At 37.4% G+C, this 27,676-nt stretch overlaps 1 protein-coding gene across 2 annotated transcripts; it reads left to right on the forward strand.

Annotated features, from left to right (window-relative positions):
• The first annotated feature begins 3,637 nt into the window (after positions 1–3,637).
• LOC139740693 (uncharacterized) lies at positions 3,638–24,324 on the forward strand. Of its 2 annotated transcripts, none has more exons than XM_071651263.1 (12): positions 3,638–3,774; positions 14,052–14,116; positions 14,703–14,945; positions 15,588–15,797; positions 16,419–16,494; positions 16,930–17,075; positions 17,814–18,340; positions 18,621–18,725; positions 19,474–19,603; positions 20,873–20,980; positions 21,652–21,801; positions 23,318–24,324. In XM_071651263.1, the coding sequence occupies exons 2-12, from the start codon at positions 14,063–14,065 to the stop codon at positions 23,420–23,422; spliced, it is 1,854 nt and encodes a 617-aa protein (XP_071507364.1). In that variant the 5' UTR covers positions 3,638–3,774; positions 14,052–14,062; the 3' UTR covers positions 23,423–24,324. The 2 variants fall into 2 exon arrangements, with proteins under 2 accessions (XP_071507364.1, XP_071507363.1); XM_071651262.1 differs by lacking the exon at positions 3,638–3,774 and adding an exon at positions 7,395–7,791.
• The last annotated feature ends 3,352 nt before the right edge of the window (positions 24,325–27,676 follow it).

Genomic DNA, 27,676 nt, shown 5'->3' on the forward strand with positions numbered 1-27,676 from the left:
TGATAATCTCAGAAGCCGACCTGAGATCTTGTCTTTCGACTCTTCGTGTCCAAGAAGACAAAAAAGCCAGGCATAAATATGAGGTTCTTTGTATTCTTGCCTCCTCGGACCCCAGGAGGTTGAGGAGACGAGCTTTCATACCTCACCTTCTTGCCTTCTCGGACCCGAGAAGTCTAGAAGACGACATTGTGGATCTCGCCTGGTCGCCTTCTCGGACCTGAAAACGTAAAAAGTGAGGAATTATCTCGTCTTCTCTGTCAGTCGATGGCACTTACTGTATAGGCTTCGGTAAATGTATTTGACACAAACGCTTTAATACAATTAGGTCCGGAGCATATATTTCAAATCTCATGAAACAAGGATATTCGACTTTTGTGATGTGTTACCGGTTATGTGATACACTAAACTGTCAACTTAAAGTCGACCCTGGTGATTACTCCCATGCAATAGTTTTACTTGTTGGCACTCAGGTATTAGCTGCGTCTTCGAAGTTAAGTTGTGACTCGAGGTGTTAATTGCGTTTGAAAGAATTTGATTTGGAATTTGAATAAGCAGGAGGACTTTGCATTTAAGAGTGTTTAGTTGAATGCAAGAATCTCTACACCACTGCTCAAAATTGGAGAGGAAACTTGTCCTGCTGTAGGTACATAGTAGCAGGCAGCAGCTGACTTGGCTGTTAGAAATCATTCCCACATGACGTAGTCTAGATCGTCAACATGAGCGGTGAGTTGGCTCAGTCGGTAGCGCGTCTGCCTGACGATCCTAAGGGCCCGGGTTCGAACCCGAGTCTGGACTGAGCAATGTTGTGTGAAGCATACCGTCCCCTCTATCAAGAGGCAAAACACTCTGTCCCTCGGATATGACATAAAATGGAGGTCCCGTGTATGAGAGAGTAACAACTCAAGCACGAAAAAGATCCCGCTTCATTCATTCATCGCAAAGAGCAGGGTGTTTAACCCGGTGAAGTGGTCCCACCTCACATCCAACTGGACCCCATGGAAGACCAGCTTAACGTAGCTGAATATGGGCTATCCAGCCATCTTCTCAGATGGAAATGAACAAACAAACAAACAAACAAACAAAAACATGCTTCAATCTCTTGATATTAGTAGCTCTCAAGGAGCCAGTCATTCACAGTTTGCAGCTAAGAAGATCAGTGGCTCTAACCGCGCATGTTGTCGAACTTGAACGTTTAGGATTTTTCATTCTTTTTTTTTTATTTCGATGGGATGGTGAGTTTGAAAAGCAAACAAAGGGTAATCAGTCAACATTTACAGACCTACCACACTCGTCTACATGACGAGCATTGTCTTAGAGATTTTTCCCTCAGTCCATTTTTTACACTTTTATAGTTTGCCGTTTTCATTGGTTTTATGGCTGGGTTGAGTATAGATAGTCGGTATGTTTTATGAATGCAGAATAGAAACCATATTGATAAACTGATTGGTGGCTTGAAGACAAAACCACAAAGTTATCCTAGCAAAATGAAATTTTAATCATATCGAAAAGGGAACCCGATCTTAGCAATGAGAGAGAAAATAGAAGAAAATTTTAAGAAAAATCATAACGTATAGGTACAAAGATTAGTAATATTCTGTGTATACATTTCGAATGCAAGACGGTATACCTTCTCACCTACGTATATGCCCTCTTACAATGTACCTATCCTTCACTCTTACAATATTTTGTATCATCTTTTACATGTTATGGGTACTGTCCCACTCGTGTTTTTTCGTTGCGCTCTTAATGTAACTGTTCCACCAACTATAGTTTCGCTGCCACAATTTCGAGGTTATTGTGTCTATTCCCATTCTATATCCTCCATTGGTTTCTTTTTCTCTCTGATTTCTTCAATATATTTTGTTCAAATATTTTGACAATAATTATAGTGACCTGCACCGCAAGCTGCTTATTTATTTTGTGATTTTTTGTACAAATCTATGAATTATGTATTTAATGTATGACTTTTAATTAGGAAAATGCTGAAATGAAATCAAACTGAAAAATACAAACAAATCTATAAACACGCAACAATTCGGATGTCCAAAGGCTATGATCTGATGATAATTACCACGGACTTCCTGATATTTTGATTGTAACCAAGGTTCAGATTCAGCGTTGTGCTAAATCCAAAAGCAACAGCAGGCGTGTATCAACTTGGACAGAAACCCATATCCCAATCCATTAAACACAAACAAATAAGATTCCCGCGATGTCATTCGTTACATCTATGAGGATTGAAACTTTTCTTGAGCTTATAAGTTGGCTTGCAACAAACAACGGAAACAAACTTTAATATCTAGAGGCACAAGGAGTGACTTGATATCACACACACACACACACATATATATATATATATATACGAAAGCAAGATTCGTTAAAATAGATGAAACAAAGTACACACGCACGCAAACACTTTCCGATATGGCAGGAAATTCAGATAAAAATTACTTGAAAATCACATTGTCTTACGTGGATTCCCCCCCCCCCAAAAAAAAAAAAAAACCGCACGCATACACAAGCATACGTACATACATACATACATACATACATATATACATAGGTTACACACTGAAAATTCGTTACAACAGGAATGAAATCTTTTTTTTCAAACGAAAATAACACAAAAAAGAAAATGATCCTTCAGTACCAAAACTGGGTCAAAATTTATGACATCTCTTTAACATCAATATGCTGCTGACATTGAAAATGTAAGAGGGCAAAGAATACAGGCCATGAGTGAATGTAAACAAGTTAAGAGGGGGTGGATAATATCACAATAACTATCATGCTGCCACAGTGATTTCTAGGGACTTCCCACAAGACCCGTCGGCGGCTCTCATTGGTCGATCGAGCTATGAGGAAGTGAAGAAGCGAAAAAGTAAGTTTGCGCCCCTCTTGCCTATAACCTCTCTCATCGTTGGCTGGACCAGATTGGTATATATGAGCGTGCCTCTGTTTGCCTTCTTCGCCATTATTGTATGCACTGTGTTTGGTTGGAAGATGGTGTTAATGCCTATACGTATATAAATAGCATTATTTTGTACAGAGCCACGTGTGCACATCGTGTGTACGTGTCTCGGTGACAGAGAGTTAAGAATGGTGTGGTTCCTTTCAGTGTATGGCCTGTTCTGAGAAAGACTAATGCCGCTATCAACCCTTTTTGTGCCAGTGAGTGAAATACATGTATGCACTAATTTTACACACACATTGTCATATCTATGGTCAGGGATTTAATATGGCACACTGAGGGGTGATGACCTCTGATAATAAACATTATGTTGAGAAGTCTGGAAAGATTTTTTTTCCTTGTGCAATACGTCTAGTGTGTTATTGGTATTTCTGTTTTTTTAACACATCTGACACATGAGATCTAAACACATCTGTGGTGCGTATAATGCATACAGGCCTGTTGTTGCTGAAAAAAAATAATAGGACGCACAAACAGAAATAAACAAGGGGTGCAGTATCTCACACAATATAGCCCACAGCTACTATACGTAATTCCCCACGTGACATTCTCAATTCTCATTGGCCGATTGCAAGGAGGAAGTTATGAAAAGTAATGTTTTTTTTTCGGTAGATTTGTAGATCGATTGCAGAACGTGCATGGTATCGGCAATGTTGTAGTTTACTGATACCTTGCAGAGAGCTTATACTGCAAGCCAAAACACCACTAAGAAGGTTTAATCGTTATTTTGACTTATAAAGCTGACTTCAGCTCAGTCTCTGCATGCTTCATTATCTCTTCAAGCTCACCTGGTCGAAAACAAGGTAAGCATAACTGGATGATTAAGTTTGCCTCTGCCTAATTGTTGTGATTACGCTCTGTCGTAATGTTTGGTATCGAGATCGTCTATACGTCACGTATGTCATGTATGTACAAAAATACGTGTCTGTAGATGAAGTGTGGGCAATGCGTTTGGGCGTGTGTTTGTATCTAAGCCATTACAGTGTATTGTACAGAAAGGCCTACATCAAAAGTTTTAGTGGGGCAAAACTGCACACTGACACTACTCCAACATCCTATCTTGTCGCAAAGGCAGGAGACGTTTGAACAGGTGCCATCTTACGTGTTATTATCCAACTTTGTAATAGACGATGAAGGGCTATTCTCATCGGCGAAATGGTTAAAAACCCTTAACTCCCCCACCCCCCCCCCCTTCGATAGGGATAATCCCCTGCCATTGAAAGTACTATGAATATACTGTTATTGTCACTTAGCGTATTGATTTAATAAATTTCATTTAATTTCAGTTGTGTTATAAATTTTGTGAAGGGTTGCTCGCAATAAGAGACTTGCAAAGATAATGGTAATTATCATCCTGCATCTTTTGCATGCATGATTGTAACTACTATTACTATACTGTTTAGCAAAAGCATGTGAAACGTGAACCGTTGTGAGAAATACTTACTGGAATACGATATACTAAGCCACGACTTTATCCTATAATTATGTAAGATTTAAGCTGCCAAATCATAATTTTTTTTCTCATATAAGAACTTGAGAACTTGCCTTTGTTAAAGAAATTTTAGATGATCTATTTTCGAAAATAAAGTTACCCCTGTCAAAGACTACAGCACTACATTGCGCTCAGTCATAATTTTGGTCAACGATCTTTTCAATATTTAATACATCAACTTTGGAATCAGCTCCCTAAATCAGAGAATGTTCATCATTAGATCAATTCAAGTCTTTATTGAAGTCTTATTTGTTTGTAAAGTATAACTGTCATTGTTCTGAAATTGTTTAATGACGTGTTTTAGGTTGATATATCTGTGGGGTTTTTGTGTGTGTGTTCTATTACATGTATGTGTCTTTTCTCTTTTCTAAAAAAGCGCTTAGAGACTCAAATGTAATTTGCGCTCTATAAAAATGGTTTATTATTACGATCAGAGAATGTTCATCATTAGATCAGTTCAAGTCCTTATTGAAGTCTTATTTGTTTGTAAAATAACTGTCATTGTTTTGAAATTGTTTAATGATGTGTTTTAGGTTGATGTATTGGTGGGGTTTTTTGTGTGTGTGTTCTTATACATGTATGTGTCTTTTCTCGTTTCTAAAAAAGCGCATAGAGACTTAAATGTAAGTTGTGCTCTAGAAAAATGGTTTATTATTACTATTATTACATGATATGATACACACAGGCATAGTATACACAGAGACATGTTTATGAAGACAAATAAAAGCATTAGGCTAAAAAAAAATCATGTAAATATATTATCACTCGATTAGTATCGTCCTTCTGGTACAGAGCAGGAACTCTGTCATCAAATTCAACATACATAACTTTCAGTGCCAGATTCATAAAAGAATGTTAGTGTAAGTTGAAACATAATAAGAGTTAGACCCATGAATATCGAGGTATGGGGAGAGGGCGTCAGATCAGCTGTAAAAATTCAAGTCCTCCCTGTATAGGACGCTACACAATACATATCCAAACAAAACAAGATACAATGTAGTTTGCCAACGTATTCACTCCAGCTGCTTGTAATAATTATCTCTCATTCAATTACCAAGTAATACAAAAACAAGAAGAAGAAAGAAAGAAAGAAAGATAGATAGATAGATAGATATTGGTTTATTTTATCAAAAGGAAAATACATAGCAGCGCAGGGGCTGAATTGCGTGTTCTTGATGTAAATATACAAACGAAACAAAACAATACGATACAATAATCATTCACATTAAACAAATGCAAAAACGAGCCTTATACCCCACATGTACATATACTACAAATACAATTCTCTTTCAAAATACAATATTCCATTAACAACTAATTACACATAAATAATTACAACAGAAAATAAAAGCAATTGATTTAGAATATCAAAAGATACAAATAGACCTGCAATTTATACCCGTACATATACATGACATAAATGTGCCACGTTGACAATAATAATAACTCTTACCAAATTTCGAATCGAATACTCAAACACTACATAAATTAACAATATACTTATCTACCTTTTACTTTACTATCAGCTAATATTTGATAACTTTTTCACACAAAAAAGAGGAAACAATAAACTATGCAAATCCTCCACGCAAAACTTTGAATAAACTGCTCAAAAATATCGGGGAGTCAGCCGAATCAGCTACCATTTCATATCATTTTTACTATATAAAAATATCATAACAACACATCTTTCAGTGGTGAGAAACGGCAAAACACATCAACGCCCCATAGTAACCATAATATGTCAAAACTCAAATCAAATGCTCAACCTCTTAGTGAGCCAGATCTATCCCAAAAACTGCTATAGGCTTCATACCTCCAGCAACGACAGAAGATGAACCCCGCACACCCAATCTGCTATAACAGTCATATGCGTTGAATCCCTATTCACAAACTTATAAACCGAGAAAAAACAAGTAATCCATATCTGTTTGCCCCTTATCAAAAAAAAAATACTATCATAACAACACACTTTCAAATATCACAGTGCTCAAATATACATATCAAAATTAAAATATCTCAAAAACTCAAATGAAACACTGGATGTATAATGTCCATAGTATCTATAACGATAAATCATCGAGAGAAAGAATGAGAGGGGGGATGAAGGGAGAGAGAGAAAAGATTAGAACCACTGTACTTCTTTTTGTCATGTTCTTTAAATGGTTTTTCACTTTAGTGACAAAGAGCTTTCTGGCTGTCTGGCACATGCCCTGAATTCCTAGCCACAAACTTATAAACCGAGAAAGCATATGCAATCCATATCTGTTCTGTGCCATCATAACAACACACTATCAATACCTGAAAAATTTACTGTGAGTATCCAAATATCAAAGTGCTCACATGTACCTTTCAAATATCAAAAACTCAAATGAAACATTCAAAACTGGATGGATGATTAAACACTAACATTGCCGTCATCGCCAATGTCATCCAGGATGACGACTATAAAACACCTTCACTTTCAACACCTCCCTTACCCTACTCTGACGATACAAAAACTATAATCACAAGTTACTATTCAAAAGTTGTATTACATATGGAAGAGTGCTGTTACGGTACCTGTTTGTTCTGCACTTAGCTCACTGAACAAATTTTTACTCCGTAAATTACGTCCACGTGTTTCAATTCTAGTCGGTGGGAGCCAATCCGCAATGATTCCTACATGAGAAAGAAAAGCAGAATCTTATTCGAGAATAACGTTATAAAGTTAAGAATTTGCAACTAAAAAACATAGGGGCCTATGTCACATGCCATGCATGCAATAAAACCTATTTAGAAGAAAAAAAAATCTTGAAAGAGACAGTATTTTTTTTCCAAATTTTGGGTGAGACGTTTGATGTCACATTTTAACATTAAACCTCAGCTTGGCAAATCAGTAAGTGAGTTGTTTGAAAATTGAAAGTTCCATCCATACCCAGCAACCACAAGCAATTTAGGCCAATTTGTTAATCAGTTGCCACCACAACGTCGCTAAAATCAAGAAGAAAAAATCAGTGCGAAAAGAATGAGGGACGTAGCTAAATATGACAAAGGGGTGCATTACGTCACATACTATAATAGCCCACAAGTGGGTAATTCCCTGAGTTGTGGATTCTCCAATTCTCATTGGCTGATTGCTACGAGGAAGTACAGAAGTCGAAAAAAAAAGTTTGGTAAAACTATCTCATTTATATAGAAGACACAACTTTGTGTAGGCAGCATTACGGACAACTTTACTGCTTGACTTAACTACATGCATGAAGCGCATATAACTTGCTAGTGTGACTTGAATCACATTGAAAGCAGCTCATCTTGCTTCAGTATCTCCTCAGGTCGGCACGAACAGGTTAGTGGAAACTTCTATCAAGTTTGCGTGGTTTGCCTTCACCATCACGATAGTATCATGCCCCACACGCTACGTGTTTGATATCACAAAAGCTCGTGAAAACGTCTCTGTGCGTGATAATGTTGTTCATGCGTGTGACTTTTGTGTCTGTGTATGTGCAAGCATAGATCCATGGTGCATGGGAGTCGGAGACTTGTATTGCGCCATTTCAGTGTACCCACTTTGGATGCTTGACCTGGGGCAGTCAAGCATGCTGCTGTAGTGCATGTCAACATGTCAAAGTTTTTCTCAAACTTCCCCTTATTATGATTTTGGCTCGAACTGAAAGAAGTATATAGGTTCATAACGTTAAAACGCGAACCTCGTCAAAGCTAAATCAAGCTGCCAGCTAAATGCTATAAATGCTAGTGGTAGCAGTTTCTCAAAAGATTTCGTTTTCTGAACGGCGCAGGGGCTCTGATGTGCATGTAGATTCCCTCGTACGATCGATCGTTCGATTCATCACCTAGCTTTGTGATTGGAGCCTCTGAAGGTCCTTTCTGAAGGGCTAATTGACCATAGTATATCTCGCCTATATGCACATTACTTATGTTATACTTGTATCCAAACGTGTTATTATGTATACATGGTATTATGCATGTCTATTTCCAGCAAATCCCAAGCCCCTACACCGCTTCGTTTGTTCAGAATATTAAGATTAAACAAGTGAGGAGAGAGAAAACTACACGGAGTCAAACAAACAGAATTGTGAATTTTTTTATCAAAATTGGGTGGAAATGGCAAGTTGAAACTTCATTATATTTGCCAAAAAGGGTAATGTAAGTCACATTCACCCTGTGCAAGATGAGGAGATGATGCTGTAATTCCACAACTCTCGTATTATATTCCAGGGGTGTTTCATAAAGCTGTTCGTAAAGTTACGAGCAACTTACGAGCGATTGGTGATCAGTTCTGATGTGCTATACTTATCAGAATTTCAATAATTCAGCACAAGAACTGATCACCAGTCGCTCGTAAGTTGTTCGTAACTTTACGAACAACTTTATGAAACACCCCCTGGACAGATTATGGCGAACATAATCCATAGGATAATATTTACCCCCCCCCCCCCCCGTTCTTCCCTTTCAAAATTAATTGCACCATCATGTCAACTTTATGACGAATTAACTTGATAGCAGGATGGGATTCATGCTCCTTTGCCTTATTATGTGTAGAAAATGAAGTTCAATATGCTTTATGTGCAAGTAGAGAATGTTATAATGTTATATTCAAACGGAGTTAAGTATACTGTATCTTCTGTATTGGATTGTATATTTTATCTACTGTATCTATTGACATTATTTTGATGTTATTCAGCCAGGAGCACTAATTATTATGTTGTACACTTTAGTAATAGAAACATTTAATTTTCCTCATTTTTTTTTCACGATCAATGGAAATTTGCGAGGTCATGATATCATAAGCTCACTCATTTGCATTTTCATATAAATTGTTCTGCAGAAATTAGCGAGACTTCATAATTTCATAATTTCCCTAATTTCTATCCAATTTTGATCAAAATTTCACAGTTGTACTCGTATATATACGATTTTGATTTCTTATCAGACTAACTTAACTTATCAGAATAACAGGACTGGAATTCCTCTTTTATAGGTAAAAAAAAAAACTACTCATTTTAAGCTTGCACTCGCCAAGAGAGAAAAGGGGAAAGAGAAAGAGAGAGAGAGAGAGATCTAGAAAGAAATAAACGAACAAACAATCAACCAAACAAACAAAATAAGAAGTTGAAGTTATCAAACTTAGCCTCCTTTATTTATATCTTGGTTTGACATCATGCAATTAAACTTTCAACTGACAATAATATTTGTCCATAATCTCTTATTACATGTTGTTTGGCTGAGATCTATGCAGATTTTATAATGTCTATGTTTGACAATCTATATCATTTAGTCGATTCTTATCTAATCAATCAACACTACAGAAGCTATAATTATGGTGCATGAAAAACGGGTCAAAGTGTAACAAATGCCTTGTATGATAGTCACAACAGATTGTACAAATATGCCTTCATGGGTTATAAACGAAACCTGGAGAGGTTTAAAGTTTTGTTGTTGTTTTTTGTCGCACTTAATACTGATGTTTTTGTAGTTGGTAGGATTATTTTTTTATACGAGGTATTACTATTGACACTGCTTGGAGTATGTCCCACTTTATGAACCCTCGATCCCATATACAGGAATAAAATGTATAATAATGTGATGTACGGACGTGATTATAGCAAAGCGGTCCTCAGCAGGTCCAAATGAAACCATTCTGCCATACATGAGACAGAAGGTACTACTATGTTTTCATGGTATTGGATGAGAATTAGGAGCAGAAACTTTCGTATCAATACATTTCAAGTGTTATAGACTAGGAAACTGGTAGGCCATCTCAAATGTCCTGGCACAAGGCAAACTGTCAGCGGAAACCTGCACACACACACACACACACACACACACACACACACGCAAATGATTCAATATACGGTGCATTAATGAATTAAAAAAAATGATGACATCAATTTATTGGAGAGTATTGAAAAGAAAAATAGTCAGGAAACCATTCTGATTCATATCCTTATTCCAAACAAGGCCAATTCTAACCAAAGGATACAACTGGGGCTTATACAAGTTCCTTGAGTACAAGACCATTGCATGTACCCGCCCACAGATAAATGTAGATTATGTCCAGACGACTCAAGGGCAAATATTTTTGAGTAAAAACCGTGATATGAATAATATCAGTTCGATTTGATGAATAACATAAAATCAAATGAACGGAACAGAGGTGAACAATTTTGCTTTACATGATAAAGGAATATATATATATATATATATATATATATATATATATATATACACTGTATATATATATTCGTGATGGTTTGCCTACACAATATCACAATCAAGGTTTTTGGCGTTCTAACCCTATGAGTGCCGATTGTCTTAGCATTGTACAAGCTGTCCGAAGTCCCTGTGGCACAGAAAGACTTAATCTGGTACAATTACTATAGATGAAATACAATGTGACTCCGGCACAATTTATTCCTTTCATTTTCATTTCAGACTGACTTTACTTGCAGAATTTTGTGTGCAGGTCAAATATAAACGACATATTCAACTCAGATGATTCTATGTATGTGACATTGCAATTTTTCAAGATTCAAGATTCAACTTCAATTGACGAACATTAGAAAAGACAACCTGGATATCTTATCTCGGTATTATCATGTCTTATCAGAATGCTATAAGTTTCCATCTCTTTTTTGTTTGTCCTTGTAAAAGTTTTGTTGCTTCTATAACCTCTACATTGAACACAAAATGGCATCTTACGTCAACTTTTAGACGGCACGATTTCTCTGTATACAAGGCAAAAAAAAAATAATGATATGATTACCAAAGTTTATCTGGGGATGTGTCATCAATATCTGAACTTATTGAAGAAAAAAAACCTTCCTTCTCGAAGAGTTGGAATGTGCGTACATAATACGCTCAACCTCGAAGATTTTTTTCCGCAGTACCCTGGACTTATAGCAGAGAAGAGTCAGAAGGATCTTTTGCGTGCATGGGTTGTGACTCAATCACATATATGAATAATAAACATGTTAATTTGCAATATTAGTGTTGACAAAAGTTTTTATAGTATGTCCTTACTGACTCTTTCGATTTCATTAATATAAATATGAATGTATACTGGAGCTCTTCCTTTGCGCAGTGTTGTGATGACGGTAATTACTTTCCAAATAATAATACGTTAATTACAAGTGATTGGCGTGCGTATAATTACCCCTGTGTCTGCACAAGTTTCCTTTCATGTTGGCTTTCCAAGAGAATTAGTAGTTTCGGCTTTATAAGTAGCCCTTTTGTTTAACTCGCTAATTGGAAAACTCAGTTCTCACATTACGCTTTGACGTGCATCCGCAAGCTTAATTAAAAAGGAGATCACAATAGAAATGTCGAAGTTAAATGATTAAAGAAAGTGATACTAGTAGTTGTTTTCAAACGAAATCGGGGAATATCACGCAACGCACTCTCGCGCCAATTGTCATCGTGACAGCCGACTTATTTGACTCTCTGAGGAGGTCGTGAGAAAATCAAACTCAAGATCAGACTAACGAAAAATGGCGGAGAGTAAGGCTATTTATAGGTGGTGTCGATGACGTGGTCGAGAAATCAGATGGATAAAGCTATTGATTCTATTTGGACTTAAATGGGAGTTTAAACGAATTGTATGAGGAGAGGCCCACAGGGTGAGTTCGTTATTGCAAGTACACAGAAAATTGCCGGAAAAAAAAAATCTTTTTTTCCCCCATGCTTCGGATTCCATAAATGCACATGATTCTCAGCAAAATCAGTGGAAGATATCTCAAAGCTATATTACCGCGATTACTTTCAACGATCATTAACAGCAATGACACTTTAAAACATGAACATTTTTCTGCCATAATTGCGATCAAACTTTTGAAATTGTAACCTTTGAGTTTCTAAGATTGTTCGGTGTTAATGTAGACAAGGAGGCGTAATATTTACGTCTGCGGATAACGGAGATAAGATGTATACAAACATGTACAAACTGGCATATGTTAGTGTTTATAGTTGTTGAACAAGGGTCATCCATGGATACCCTCTTTTACTAACTTAGTAGGTTTCGTAATAGGGGAACTGAAGTGGTACTTTCCAAAAATCTGTGCTGAGAAGACCGCAAAGAGTTCATATCATGACGTCTTCAGCTCCCCCCCCCCCCCCTTCAAAAAGTGATTCCACTCAGGAAGTATTACGAAATTCTACAGACATCGTAGATGACGTAGCGGAACAAAAGAGGAAGTGATTCTTTGAGGCGACTTCTATGGCACGGTCGTTAATTCTTCTTTGAACCAGTTTTTTTTTTTTCGGTCTCTTTGTGTTCAGGGGCGCGAGGGTACTACAGCTAAACAGTTCTTGCTAAAGTTTGTTGAATACTTAAATACGGGAAATTTTCAGCGTCTGCCTATTAACGAAATGCAATCACATCAGTGGAGGTACATCAGTTGAAGTATGCAGTATGCACACGCACACATACACTCAAATACGAACAAGGACACACAAACACGCACAAATACGCACAAGCGCACACACGCACACACACATACACACATACACACACACACACACACACACACACACATACATACCTACCTACCTACATACATACATACATAAGTATACTTATAGTCAACCAAAGCGAGTAGGTAGAGCATTTCTCTGTGCCAAGTGACCTATAATAATGAAGTTTCCAGAGTGTATTCAATTACAAACAAATACATCTACAATTTTCAATAATCCTCACTCAATGTTCTTTCTCCTTTTAGATCAGAAAAATCCCCTTCTGGGTACCTCTTATTTCAGGGCTCCCCCGCCCACGCCCCCATGAATGTCGAATTGTAATGCAGCCAGCCGTAACTCGACCTTTGTACAAGTCATTGTATAGATTGAATAGATCACGCAGCAATTCTTTAGTATGAGCAAGTTTAAAATGAAGAGGAGTGCCATTGGTTTTTATGCGACATTTCTGAATGTTTAGTTTTGCTTTGTTTTGTCGAGAGTTTTTTTTTTTTCACTCTTGGTCCCCGTGCTTTCATTAGGCGTTTTCACATCAGCCCGATGTTTCGAAATAGCGCGCTATTTTCTGACTTGGGAAATGAAAAAATATCTCGAGCTTGGATTTTTATCGGGCTGATGTGAAAACGCCTATTATGTATTAGCCACCTTTATCAGTTATAACAAATCAATGTACCTTCGCAGTGATGATGGCCAGCAAATACGCGTATGCCCTTTACTGGCTCTCTGTCTTTTATAAATCAGTTGGTTCTTAGATGCAGGCAAGTTGAGAAGGACTTAAAAGACCGTTGCAGACGACACATTTGCGACACTGACATAAATAGTTTACATTATTGCTCTGAATTTTGAAGAAAAATAGCAGAACCCTGGTTGCCTCTGTTACAAATTTACAGATGTACATGAATGTATAATAATAATAATAATATATATGTATATGTATATATATATGTGTATATATATATATATATATATATATGTGTGTGTGTGTGTGTGTGTGTGTGTGTGTGTGTGTGCGTTATTTTCGTAAGGAACGAATTACGATAACGTCCGACAGAAAAAGGCCTATACGTATAACAGGAAACATTTTTTATGAAATGTGTTTAAAATTCTTCATGTTGACAGGAAAAAGCACAATGGAGCCAGTTCTACAGATGAACATGCTGAAGCTGAAGCAGGGGAAATTCACGGTAATTTGCCTATTGCCTTTCGTCATTTTCCCCCTCATACATCATTTCATTTTTTTTTTCTTTCAGCTAGAATATTTCTTCTACAGCTTGATGGTTGATCGATGACATTATCATAATCAGCTTGACTTATAATGCCAGTGACAAACAGATCAAGAAATCGAACCATTCTTTAAAACCGAATGAGGTTTAAAAATGTAAAAAATTCAAACTGTGATGCTCAATTAGATCTTTTTTTTCTGGTATTTTTTGTAATCAATTATTGTCATGGATATAAAGTTATGACACTACGCAAAAAGAATATGTTATGACCGAGGAAATCACTTGAGGTCATTTGGCATGGAAATCGCAATTCTTTTATGAAGAAGAATAGTAGGAAACTAAAATAGCGATGTATAGGAACTTAAATGTTTACGTATTAAAGAATAATGTTATTCTGATGTCGATGTGATGATGAAAACAAGAAATCCTTACAGAGATGGTAATAAAATTGAGTCATAACTGCGAATAGTCTTATCGTATGTTTCTGAGGATATGCTGGATATAATATACATTTTCATCATTCAATTCTCCTTCCGGCGACTGGCAGAAATTTACTGAGTCGAGTGTCTACTGCAAGTTATACCATGGTATGGCAGGCGAGCCTCCACAGATTCACTGCTTCGAGAAACAAAAGTCCACCGAGCCTGAGTCCGTTCTGAAGGTAAAGTCGCTGTCTTGCGTGGAGAAGCACAACCAAGTCCCCAAGGTGGTAAAAGCGAGATACGAGAACTACCTCCTCGTGCGCGGCGTGGGAGGACAAGAGATGTACTTGCGCACAGAAACCAGGCAAGTGTTCTCTGAATGATGATTCACTCTTTACATCTAGAAATAAATTACAAACTGTCAAGTCGGCTCAATAATTTGATTATGTATAAACAACTTTTTTGTCTTGTGTGTGTGTGTGTGTGTTTTTTTTTTTGTTCAGTTTGATTTTATTTTTTTCTGATCTGAGTTGAGTGTATGTGCCTGTATTAAAACAAAAAGTAAGGCACAGATTTGGAATGCAGCGTTATCATTTTTGTGTGTACATTTTTTTATCAGCGTCATGTGTTGTTTAAAAAAAAAGTATGTCTGATATGAGTTGGCATCCCTCACTGAGCTTGTATCCGACGTTACGATACATTGATATTGATAAAGTGATATACACTCACTTGCTCACCGTAAGAGCTAAACGGACTTTAAAAAGGAAAACATTTTGTTGATTAAAAGCAGTTGAATTGATTTTAATTAAATCGAATTGAATCGAATCGAATTGAATTGAATTGGATTGAATTGAATTGAATTGAATTGAATTGAATTGAATTGAATTGAATTGAAAAACTAGGACAAGTCCATCATTACTGATTTTCCATAACGCCAAGTCAATCTTCTCTTCTTGAAAGGCTTCATGTTTGTAATATTCCCGACCTTTCCCACCGCCATAAACAGGCAGCAGAGAGATGAGTGGTTCGATCAACTTCAGCGTCTTCTGGACCACTCCCAAGCTGGAAGGTACGTGGAATTATCACGCACCAGGCGCAACACTGAAAACGCCCAATCGAGGCCGCCACCGAGGACAGACCCGAGAGGAAAGGGGTCAGTGAAGAGTTCTCCTGCTTCAGCTCAGGGTATCTTCAAACAAGAACTTGAGCAGAAAGTACAGGTGAGCGATCTGTTCTACATCTCAAGCGTTTCCCCCTCTTCCTCCCTCTGTCTTAATGAGGCAATGGGTATAATTACAGATGGACAGATAGATAGATACATTGATAGATAGATATCATAGATATCATAGATAGATAGATAGATAGATAGATAGATAGATAGATAGATAGATAGATAGAGATAAATAGGTGGATAGATAGATAGATGGATGGATAGATAGATAGACATGTTCATGATAAAAGTAAATTGAATATCTCAGTACTTCATCACTGGATCAGTAATTGTTACGTGCATAAATAAAGTCATTGCAATTTGGTATATAGAATTGTATAGATATACAGGTTTTCACGAGTATACAGAGTCCATTAGAGCAACATGATTGTGCAAATTAAAAGATTTGTAATATGCATTTTTCTGTGCGAGCTGTGAGAAAAGCTGTCGAAAACGTCGTGGCCTCATTTTGCTCACAAAGTCTGCTTGCTGTTAATACTCCTACTGTTTCAATAAATTATATGAAATGCCATCCGAGCACAGTACTGTATAACTAAAGCTATGCTTGATTCTATGGGACAGGAATTCCTTTGATAAGATCCGGTTTTTCAATCATTTTTCTTGTACGCAGAGTGTAAGAAATAGCAAACTGGAACAAATCGCGGACTCGGAACACAAGTGTTGCCCATGTCACCACAGGGAAATTGGTAAGTTTTAGCCATTTCATCAGAGTTTAACATTACATTTGAAAACGAACCGCATAGAAACCTATCTCATCACTACTATGCAGGATGATCAACGTATATCTATGACCCAATTTGCTGTGCTCGGCGAATTAATACCATAATATCATCTTTATCATGCAGATTTAATCTGAGTTTGAATCGTGAATAAGTTTGTACATCTTTTTGGTAGAAGAGAGGTGGAAATACTGTACTTATATATATTGTACTGTATATATATATATATATATATATATATACATATACATATACATATACATATACATATACATAATAAAGAGAGAGAGAGAATGCGGGGAGAGCGAATCAACATCTATTACATTTTAATTCTTGGTTATCAACGGAATAAAAAAAAACAACAAAACTGGTATTGCTGTTGCACGTGATTATTGGTATTAGGTCATGACGGGCAGGAGCCAGTATACCAGAACATCCATTGGGTAAAAGACTTGCAGCAGTTCCATCGGGACAGTAACACTTCTAGGGAGGCGCTGAAGCAGAGTGCGGACCTCTACAACGACTTTCACAGGATCGCCAGCCTACAGGTAAGAGGCGACAAGACCTCTCTCCTCCACCCCTGTGTGGTTAGTCTGAAGAGTCAATCTGGTAGACATGGTAGAAACACAACTCGCCGTTCCTCCCCCCCCCCCCCCCCCCTCCCCCATCCTGCCAACCTTTATACGGATTTCATGATCATCCAATTCCAGTCACATTTCTGTTCGCTGTATAATACTCTGTGTACAAAAGAAATAAAATCAACTTGGGTATAATGATGTGGATTGTCATTTTCCGAAAAAGATCGGGATATAGTAATAATTGTCGCCTTTCATTGCTCTACTAGATTGTCACATTACGCGGGCAAACCGGGTTTGGCAATAAACCAGCTTGTAGGATAGTAATTGATTGCATGCAAGTTCTCTTAACACTGCAATATAATTTTGCTAAATTGAGTGCATTATTCTCTTTGATACTACAGTTGTACTATGAAAGAAAAAAGGTTACTCCTTCGAGATGAAAAGTTTTAGTTTGCAATAATGAAAACCTTGACAAGACTTTATGTGCCGAAAACATGCTAGATACAGCTTGTCCTATTTTGCATTCCTAATAGGTATTGATAAGACATCAGTTTTTCCACTTTGATACCAAACCCAGTTTTTGCACTGAGCTAAATTATGATGACAAACAACTGAAGCTAAGCATAATCATGATGATAGCCTACATCGAAAAGTACCAAGTAGATAATGCTTCGGAAAATTTCAAGCCTATATGTCTGTCTCTTGCAGTCTCAGGTACCCGAGGAAGACGAGTATGAACCTGTTTATTATGGAAAACCTCCTGGCGCAGAACAGAGTCTGGAACAGCGATTTTCCGGCGTCAGTGTCAATTCGGAAGAGGACTCGCAAGAAGGGCCTTTGCCCTTGCGCTCCCTCGAGCCACGCAAGGTACCCGTTGAGCAATCATGGCCCCCGTCCGAACCCGGGTCCCCTTCTGAAGAGCAGGAGCCCAGCAGCGCATGTAGCAATGCTTTCAGACTCGAACTGGAGGGGAAACTGAACAGCAGGAGACTGTCGACGGGCCTGCCGCAGTGTACTGTGCCCGAGCCCGAAGCGAGTCTTTGTTTGCCTAGTCCGGAGGAGGGCCGCGTGGACGAGAGCTATAGAGATCCTACGACCATGGAAGCTGTCTACCAGAACCTGCCGAGTAGGCCTACGTCAAGGTTGAGGCGCGCAAACGCGCTCCCGTCGAAGAGACAGCCACCTCCCCCGCTCCCTCGCCCGAGACAGGCATCTGAAAGTGAACGCAAAGCGAAGTAAGCCAAGTTTACATTAACAACAGCAATTATAAGGCTTTGGTAGGCCAACATTACAACAAGCATTGCGCCGATGATGACGATGGTGATGATGATGATAATGATGACAAGATGATAACGGTGATGATCAATTAAGCTTTGAAAGTGATAAGGCAACTATTATAATGATAATGATAACAATAATGATGATAACAATACCCTTTTCGAAAGTAACAGTTTTTCATTTTCCGGAAAGTGTCTGTTCAGATGGAAATAATAATCTTGTTGATCTCATTCCTAGGAAACTGTTGAAAGAGAAGAGGCAGGATTCGGTCGAGATGGGCATCCCGAAGGAAGCAATGATGAGGCACGGCCTAGGTCTGAGAGCTGTCAACGACAGCATCCTGTAAGCACCATGCTATTTCGATCAAGAAACTAGGATGTCAGAAACCTAGAGATGGCGCCCTCGAAGACTCACATTGTGACAAGCTCCCAATGATTGCATGAAAAAGATAATCGACATTACATACGAAACATAACGCTTCAGAGTTCATACGAGATGATTGCAACGGCAAATAAAAAGTAAAATCAAATAGATGTCTCATGAGAGATTTTAACTGTTTCAAGCAATATTCTGTTCATAGTTTATCGCTACAAGTAAAGAGATTTGCCTGGATAGACAAAAAATACGTACCACGTTACTTCATGTCAGCCGTGAAGTATAGGCCTACTTCCATCATTACAAAACGTTGTGCTTACGTCGCTCTTACACTTACAGACCCATGTTCATTGTATATAAGCCAATAAACACTGCCTTTTCAGGATGATGTAACCCTCTAAATACGATATCACTGCGCTGCCACCTATGACGTAGTCAATTACTGATTAAAAGGGTCATTCTGGACCAGTTACTAGTAATCATAAGTTTGTCCAATAAGGAACGAGCAATATTTCAAAAGCATAACAAGGAAACTTTGATCAAAATAGGATAAGAAATAAAGAAGTTATGAAATTATTTTTTAAGTTTCATCAAAACAGCTCTTGAACAATCAATATGAATACTATACGAAGGAGTGAATTGAAGATGTGAAGGTGACACGTAATGTCACTTCAATACAACTTGTAACCGCATTCCTCCCCCTCCCCCCTCCCAGAGTAACAGCTGTTCCACCGGCGCTGAAATCTCATCTGTTCGTTGGCGATCAGTTGGTGATGGTTAATGACCAAATGCTGGACGGTGTGGAGTTCGCAGAGAAATGCATCAATATGTCGCAAGCCAGAAATGTGAGTGTTTACTTAAATTTAAGCCTACTAAGTACGTGTGCGACAACTTCATAGAACTGCATGAGTTACTATAAACGTATGCAGGTTCTTTTTTTGCAGTTCGCATTCAAAGACGACAAATATTATCAATGCCGTGGATATTCGGATGTCAGAAATTCTAAGCAACTGTAGCACTCTGATAACTAATCTTCTGTATTTCTTTCCCATTTGTATCCGCTTTAAACACTGCGATGTAGAATAACCACAACGACTGCACGATGGTTAATGATAAAAGTTTCAAGGTTCGAGGGTTTATATTATTATTATTATTATTATTACTATTATTTATAGTGCGCTTTTCCCACAAGGCCCAAAGCGCTTACAATCAATTCAAAACATGTACGACAGTATGTATAATTGGATAAATGTTATATATACAGCTACGAACTAGTTGCTACTGAAAAGATGTGTTTTCAAGGCTTTTTTGAACACACTGACTGATGGAGACTGTCTAACGGTAAGTGGTAAATTGTTCCAGTGCTTTGAAGCAGACACAGTAAATGTCCTATCACCGGCTAAGGTGCGAGTAACAGAGTATGTGAGACGAAGCGGATCACTAGATGACCTCAAATTTCTAGTAGGTGTATATAAAGTCAAACAGGCGTCTAAATATTTCGGAGCTTGATCGTTAAGGATTTTATACAGTTCATCATTCCAAAGGTTCGTCAATAATCCGGAAACAGAATGAGGTTTGTCATTTCGAAGATTCGTTAATCGGAAAAAAAAATCGTACCCACCGTCTGTGAATTTCGGATTAACGAACTTTCGGAATGACAAGCCTTATACTCCATTGTCGGGTTAACGAACCTTCGGAATAACGAACGTCACCGACGCGACAGCCACAAGCGGAATTTTCCGACGAAGTCAAGTGAACTCGCTGTAGATTTTAGAACGTGGTTACACTACATTTTGGTATTGTTACGGTGATATAAACTGTGAATTCCACACATGATGGCAAGGATATCTTGTGTGCATGAATTATGTACGTATGTATGTTTGTATGTAGGTATGTATCCCCATGTATGATGTACGTGTGCATGTCCATAATTCTGCATACCTATGTAGATGTGTAGGTGTATATAATGTATATATACACTGTACTTAAGTCTGTACGTGTGCGTGTATTCAAATATAACTCATGAATTTTTATTTGTATCCATGCGTTCATGATATACCTAAACATACCTAATCATAACATCTGAACATTTCCATTTCTTCCTGTTCTTTCAGGCTAACGTGAAATTGACCGTGAAACGCATTCCTAATGGAACAGTGTGCGAATTTGACTGGAAGACCAAGAACAGGATAGACGTGGGTCTTAAACTCAAGGGTCCCGAGGTAAAAATATATCTGAGCAGAAATTAAAGGGGAAATCTGGGAAAATAAAAGTAGAGTAAAAAGAAAGAGTAAAATCTTACCAGCCAGAGCGGGGAAGTTTGATCAAAATCAAAACAAACAATCAAAATTAAGAATATGAATATACAAATTCCTTTTTAAGATGTCACAATTCACGACAAATATCTTCATTAGGGACCTTTGATCATAGAATGATTAACAAAATCAATTAATAGAAAACAAGATATTCATAGAAAAATATGATATGCAGTATGTGCTTATGTACAGTATGTATATAATGTATGTGTGTATCAACTTCATGTATGTCTGTAAGGACGCTGTGCACAGTCTTTATAAGAAGTGGGCATGCATGCTGGTTGCTAACGTCAATGTCCAAATCATAAATGGTTTTTATACGCGTCATCTTATTAATCGTTTGTTTGATGTCATTTCACGCATGCATAATTTCAACAACAGTCCAATAACACAAACATCGGAATGCAAGTGTTGAATAGACGTAAGAGTCTTTGAAAAAACAAATACAAAAACAAAAAAGAGAAATATACGACAAGCAGTATAACAGTTATCACGAACAACAATTCCAGCTCAAGAGCCTGAATTAGATTTGAATCTACCGCTAAACCTCTCCCTACCTGACTCCCCTCTTCACTCAGATAACTGAGATGAGTACCAGGTTCTTTGAGGCATCCCACGGTCTGCAATCCAATGATACCGCGGGACTGACCACGGCGGGAGTCAGATGCAATTTTGCCATAACCGAAATCAACTTCGACCCTGTGGATGCGCGCTCTTCCACAGAAGAAGTAAGTGGACAGATATGATATCGAGATACTTAGAAATGGCATTATGAAATATCAAAGAGCATGCAACTCTAAGAGGCATTCAAAGTTTATTTGATGAAAATCGGTTTTGAAACGGCTGATTTATCCAAACACAAAGTAAAACAAAGCGATCCTAATAAAAATTGGGCCCCACCTCTTTTTAGGATTGCTTTGTTTTGGATATTTCAGCCATTTTAAGACCGATTTTCATCAAATAAACTTTGATTCCTCTTAGAATTGTATGTTCTTTCATATTTCACAAGAGGTGTCTAATTATCTAAAACAAAAAGAATCATCATTTAAAAAAATGGAAACCTGAAGCCCTTTCTCCGCCGAAACTGTACCATCCCTCTAAATGTCGTGCCGTACGGCACTAACGCAGCTGCCTTGGGCTCGAACCGGCACCGGGGAGCTCTAGGTTAAGGAATCGACAATCGGCTGTCACTTCGTTTTATATGACTTGTATACTAGTATAACGATACAATCGTCATAATGATATAGTAACAGATCTAGTACCATATCTAACTTTGTGTGAAATCAGCCCTTGTCAACGACCTATGTTACAAGCATACCATTAATTATAGCCTACGTATTTGCCTTCATTCCTATTCTGAGGATTAACTCTGCAAACTGCTCGTTTTTGCACTGCTTTAAACATGGATGCTTGAAAAAATGATGAATGGACTTATATGGTAGATTAGACAGTGCACCGCATTTCAAAGGACGGAGATGGCAAATTTTAAGTCATTGAAATCAAAACTCTGTTCGCGTCAATTTATTGTCACCATTCGTAAGTGCTTAAGGGCAAGTACACTTGTATGGTAATATTGCGCGTGGTCTACACATTTTTTCCAGAGGGTAAGCTGTCTAGGGACGGTTCCAAATGGTTGATTTATACCAGGATTGAGTTCCCACCTTCTATGTTTCGATATCATGAAAAACAGCAAAATTTCAGACAAGCAGTTGTATCTTGCAGCGAACAGTATCCACTGAACAATGTATATACCAAAACATAAAGGAATATGGTGCACAATATACAATGGAAATCCTTCTTCAATAATTAAACGAGGTCTTCTTTGTCCAGGGTAGCCTCTTAAGTATTTCCAGGCTGCTCTACCAGAGGGTCCCGCCATTAATATTACCCTAGCGTTGCCAGGTATTCTCCATTTATATACCTGGATCGAGAGGGACAGGGTGGGTACAAACATTTTGTCCGAGGACGTAAGCACCGGGTGGGAATCGAACCCGGGTCCTCCGATTGGGAGTCGGGAGTCTTATCCACAATGTCACAGCGCCCCCTACACTCAAGGAAATCAATCTCTTGATCATCAACACGACACACTATACAATGTCTTGTCAAGTAAGACTTTGCCGAATTGATGTGAGGGCTGATTTTTGCAAAACTATAGAGACATAGGGAAATTGAAACCAATGAAAAGGTCACATCGGCAACTAACCGGGGGTAACATTGACGTCTTTCTTGCATTCCTCAAAACAGGTTTGGCTGAAGCTGGATCGGGCCAAGCCGCACATTGCCCTCGTACTGCATCCGGTGGATTTCCTGGAATATTTGAACGAAGATACCTACGAGTCAGTCAACTGAGACCTCAAGTCAATGGAAGACGCGCGAAAGACAACGAAAAAGACAACAAAAGACACACACACACAAAAAAAAACAGACAAAGGAGTCATCAATGCCAAGTATATGGACTGAGCCACCGAGAACAAAATCGTGTATATATGTGTATACACCAGTGTAACTGTAAGACAGTGTTTATAAGTGTACACGTACACAAATATAGTTGTATATTATCATGTTATATCACACCCTATCATATCATATCATATTACAGCATATCATATCATAACATGAATATTTATTGTGCAATCGAAACGAATTATTTATCATTGTTATGATCAGTACTGTTCTGTTGATCACAACGCTGTTACATGAAATGTGATGGTGATAAACCTAGACAGGTCACAGTTTGAGTGGAAGAACGTGTTGTGTAATTTGGGGCACTGGCAAACAATACTGAATCGGTCTGTTTGTTTGTTTGTTTTTTACCCATCGCAAAGTTGACCTCCCCCACACAAAAACAAACAAACGAACAAACAAGTAAACCAACAACAGCAAACACTCAGACAGACAAACAATAGCATAAAGAAATGTATATTTTAAAAGTCTATATTAAGGTCAGAATCTCGGCATTTATACGGCATTGTTGTCTAAAGTAACCGGGCCTGTGTGCTTTTAAACTTCTCTTATGTGGGATTTCATACTGAAATTCATTATGTTATGCAATACAGTGTGATATTTCTGTACTTGGTACTAGACTAGAGTTTGTTCTCATCAGCACGTCATAAAATATCGCCCCTCTTTTGGATTTTTGTTGACGAATAGCTGAGACAAAAAGAAGAAGAAATTGGACATTTTGCACATTATTCTGTCGGACTTCCAGTAAAATGTCATATTTTGTTAGTACGAATGAGAAGATAAAACAAGCAAAACTGTGTGCTGTGTATATATATGTATTTTTTCCCTGTCAGTTATAAAGACAAGAGGGCGTCCTTCCCAGATGAATGGGATGTATAACATTCCCGCACAGTTTGTCCACAACGAATTTAGAAAAGTTGAACGATTACCAACAAGTTTTGGCACACTCCTGCAGCAAATATCATTATCCGGTTATATCATAGTGTATGACTCTTCTGTTCACTGCCTTCGTGTTTCATACATTTAGATTACTGTTCAACAAGAAAGAACGAAAAAACAACAACAAACAAATCAGCGGCAAAACAGTGAGTGTTAAATCCGTGGACATCGTTGGTTGAGACGGAGGCGGGGGAGGGGAGGGAAGGGGAGAGGGACATGGTTCCAAGGTACACAGGGGCCAGCAGGTTTGCACTGGAGTCACTCTGAGGTCATTTCCTTGTCAAAAGTGTGGCGTTAATCTTCTCACATTCCCCAAGTGGATTACACATTTCGGCTGTTCCCGCTGTGTCACCATTCCTACGAACTGACAGTTTCAATTCATGCCACCTCTTCTAATGAGTTTATACAGTGGCGTAGACGATTCGAAACATTATGAGTTTATCATATAATTTTAAAAACGGGGGTGTGGATGACGAGTTAAAACGTTGTTACTGTTTATTGAACTCTGCATTCTTCGTCAGGAGATTACCTCCTGCCCTTTTGGTCATTCTTTTATAAGTGCAAGACGTTGGGAAAGTTATGACTTGCTATACAACATCCAAAACGATCCTTGCCGCTCGATTGGTCACGTGACTAAAATGTAATGTTGCACGCCGCTGCAGCTGTTGAATGTGCACTATTGTCGAAAAGTTTTGGATAGCACCCTCTGACGTCATCCATGTACATTTGCTCCAATGACAGGCTCAAAGTCGAGTTTTGCACCACCGCACTCAGGTATACTGCGTGAAAGATGTAATGATAAAAGAAAATACTCTTTGAAAAAGAGTACTGTAAAAAAAAAGATATAAGTGCATTGTGATTGTATATATTTACACATTATGTATAATACACTGTACGTATCTGCAGATAGCCGTGTGAATGATGCAATAATAAAAGAATACACTCTATGAAAACGATGATGTCTCCAGAACACTCATAAATTTCGGTGTTTGTGTTTAGTACGTAATAACAATGCATGAAATGCATTTACAGACGAAGTTATCGACACATTCAAAAGTAATGCAATGACATTCAAAATATTATCGTTTTCAATAAATTGATTAAAATTGCAGTCAAGCTTCTTCGCAGGATATTGTAAAACTGGATATCAACATAGATATGACGTGTGTAGGGAGTCATAATAGAGAACCTATGGTCATAATGTTATATTATAATATATGTTATCAGTGACTGTTGTATACAAATTAGCTGTCTTTATATAAGAGTCGAATAAAACTTGTATATATATAATATATATGTATATATATATATATATATATATATATATATATATGTGTGTGTGTGTGTGTGTGTGTATGTGTAAATGAGTAGATGTTTTATAATAAGGAAATGCATTCACCTGTAATACTGAAATACAAATACAAATATAATCATGTAATCTGTGTGTTATGGTCTATAATTACGCGCATTATATATTTACATAAACTGCTATTTTTATACTTATATAGTTGATGCCACACAGGTTTTCGTTGTATCTCAGCATCAGGTTTTGATTCATGGTGAAAGCTTTCATAATTGGAAACCATCTCTTCAACAATCTGTCTGTTTACGTGTCAAGCTTTTTCGGTGGTGTGTCTGTTTGCGTGTTTGGAAATGACGCTAATGGTGTATACTTGACTTTGATAATATCAAGGTGAAATTGAAGAAAAAAACACATTGGTAGAAATATCATTAGAACGCGATGTAATTTCAGGGTACGGATAAAATTTCAAGTTAATCTTTTTAAATATATCTATCTGAAATGTCACTCGTTGAAATGACTTTGAAGGATAGAATAAATCAAATGAATAGTACGATAGGTTTGTTAAAAACGTATGATACTTCACAGGCAATTTACTCAATTCTGAATTTTCACATGATCTAAAAAATAGCGTTAGGCCAATTTATCATTATTATCGTGCAGGTTAGATGTGGCTATCATCAATCCATTTCTCATTGACATCTTTACAAATTTTCATTAAATTAATTCAAAAGATTTTTTGGTTTAATTCACATAAACTACTGTAAAACCGTTGTAATATACCAATTGTGGCATCTAAGGAGGGGCTGGCTGAATGTCGCAAACTTATTAGCCAGAAACACGTTTTTAGCATATAAATTCCAATAACAAAAAAAATAAATAAAAAATGATGCTATGTCGACATTGTGACGTCATGTAATTTGCATAATCTAAGAAGTAGTATATGAACACCAAATCTACATAAGAATACGATACATATTTTAGAATTTCTAGAATTTTCTCATTTTTACGTCCGATTTCGTTGAAATCTCCACCATCTCATTTGAGTAATGTGCTATATGTACATCTATCTTTTCATTTTTGAAGCGCCATGAGCACTTAAAGGTGGACCTGTGCGATATAAAAGTAGCACTATTATTATTGTTAATATTATCATTATTATCATATAACTATTATTGTGATATATATATATATATATATACATACATATATATATATATATATATATATATATAGTCAATTCGAACATCAGATGGCATTCCATTGTGATTCTGGTAAAGAAATCGGTATGAACAAACTCCTCGTTAAACGAAATCACTCACTGCAACACATTCACGGAATTCTGCACTCTCCTCTGCGCACACAGCAGTAAAACAGACCGAACAAAATCACGGCATGTTAATACCCCTGTCCTTTATTCTATGATTGCGGTAGAGTTTCTCCTTAATTATATTAGGTATAAATATATAGAAAAGATATATTCATCTTTACAAGATTCATAGTTCACATACATTCATGGTTCATCATATAACTTATTCACATTCTGCATTTGCGACAAAAAACAATGGACTTTCGCATAGTGAAGGTGCACAAGAATCACACGAAAAGATGGGAAAACGGAAAAGGAGAGATACTGTGACACTTTCATCTGCTCAACATTTACAAAATTACGCCGAAATTACAAATATCAATATTCTAAAATGGAATACAATAGACGACAATAAATAAATAATGAAGATTAGCTAATTACAGCAAAAATTTGTCACATATATCATACTGTTTTCGTAATACATAGCTTTGTGCACCCTGATCAGTATTAAGAGAAAGGCACATCTACGTACAAGAACACAAAAATGATGTCGAAAATGATTAAGAAATTATGACGAAATTCAAAGCCTGTC

This window comes from Diadema antillarum, unplaced genomic scaffold (genome assembly GCF_040938485.1).
Source record: "Diadema antillarum isolate AM-2024a unplaced genomic scaffold, OU_Dant_1.0 seq00000872_RagTag, whole genome shotgun sequence".
Taxonomy (NCBI): domain Eukaryota; kingdom Metazoa; phylum Echinodermata; class Echinoidea; order Diadematoida; family Diadematidae; genus Diadema; species Diadema antillarum.

Bases quoted from the DNA above. Each gene is read 5' to 3' on its own strand.
- LOC139740693 (XM_071651263.1), top strand. From the start codon at position 14,063: ATGGAGCCAGTTCTACAGATGAACATGCTGAAGCTGAAGCAGGGGAAA. The intron at 14,946-15,587 runs GTGTTCTCTGAA...ATAAACAGGCAG, and splicing joins TGCGCACAGAAACCAGGCAA to CAGAGAGATGAGTGGTTCGA. The intron at 15,798-16,418 runs GTGAGCGATCTG...TCTTGTACGCAG, and splicing joins AACTTGAGCAGAAAGTACAG to AGTGTAAGAAATAGCAAACT.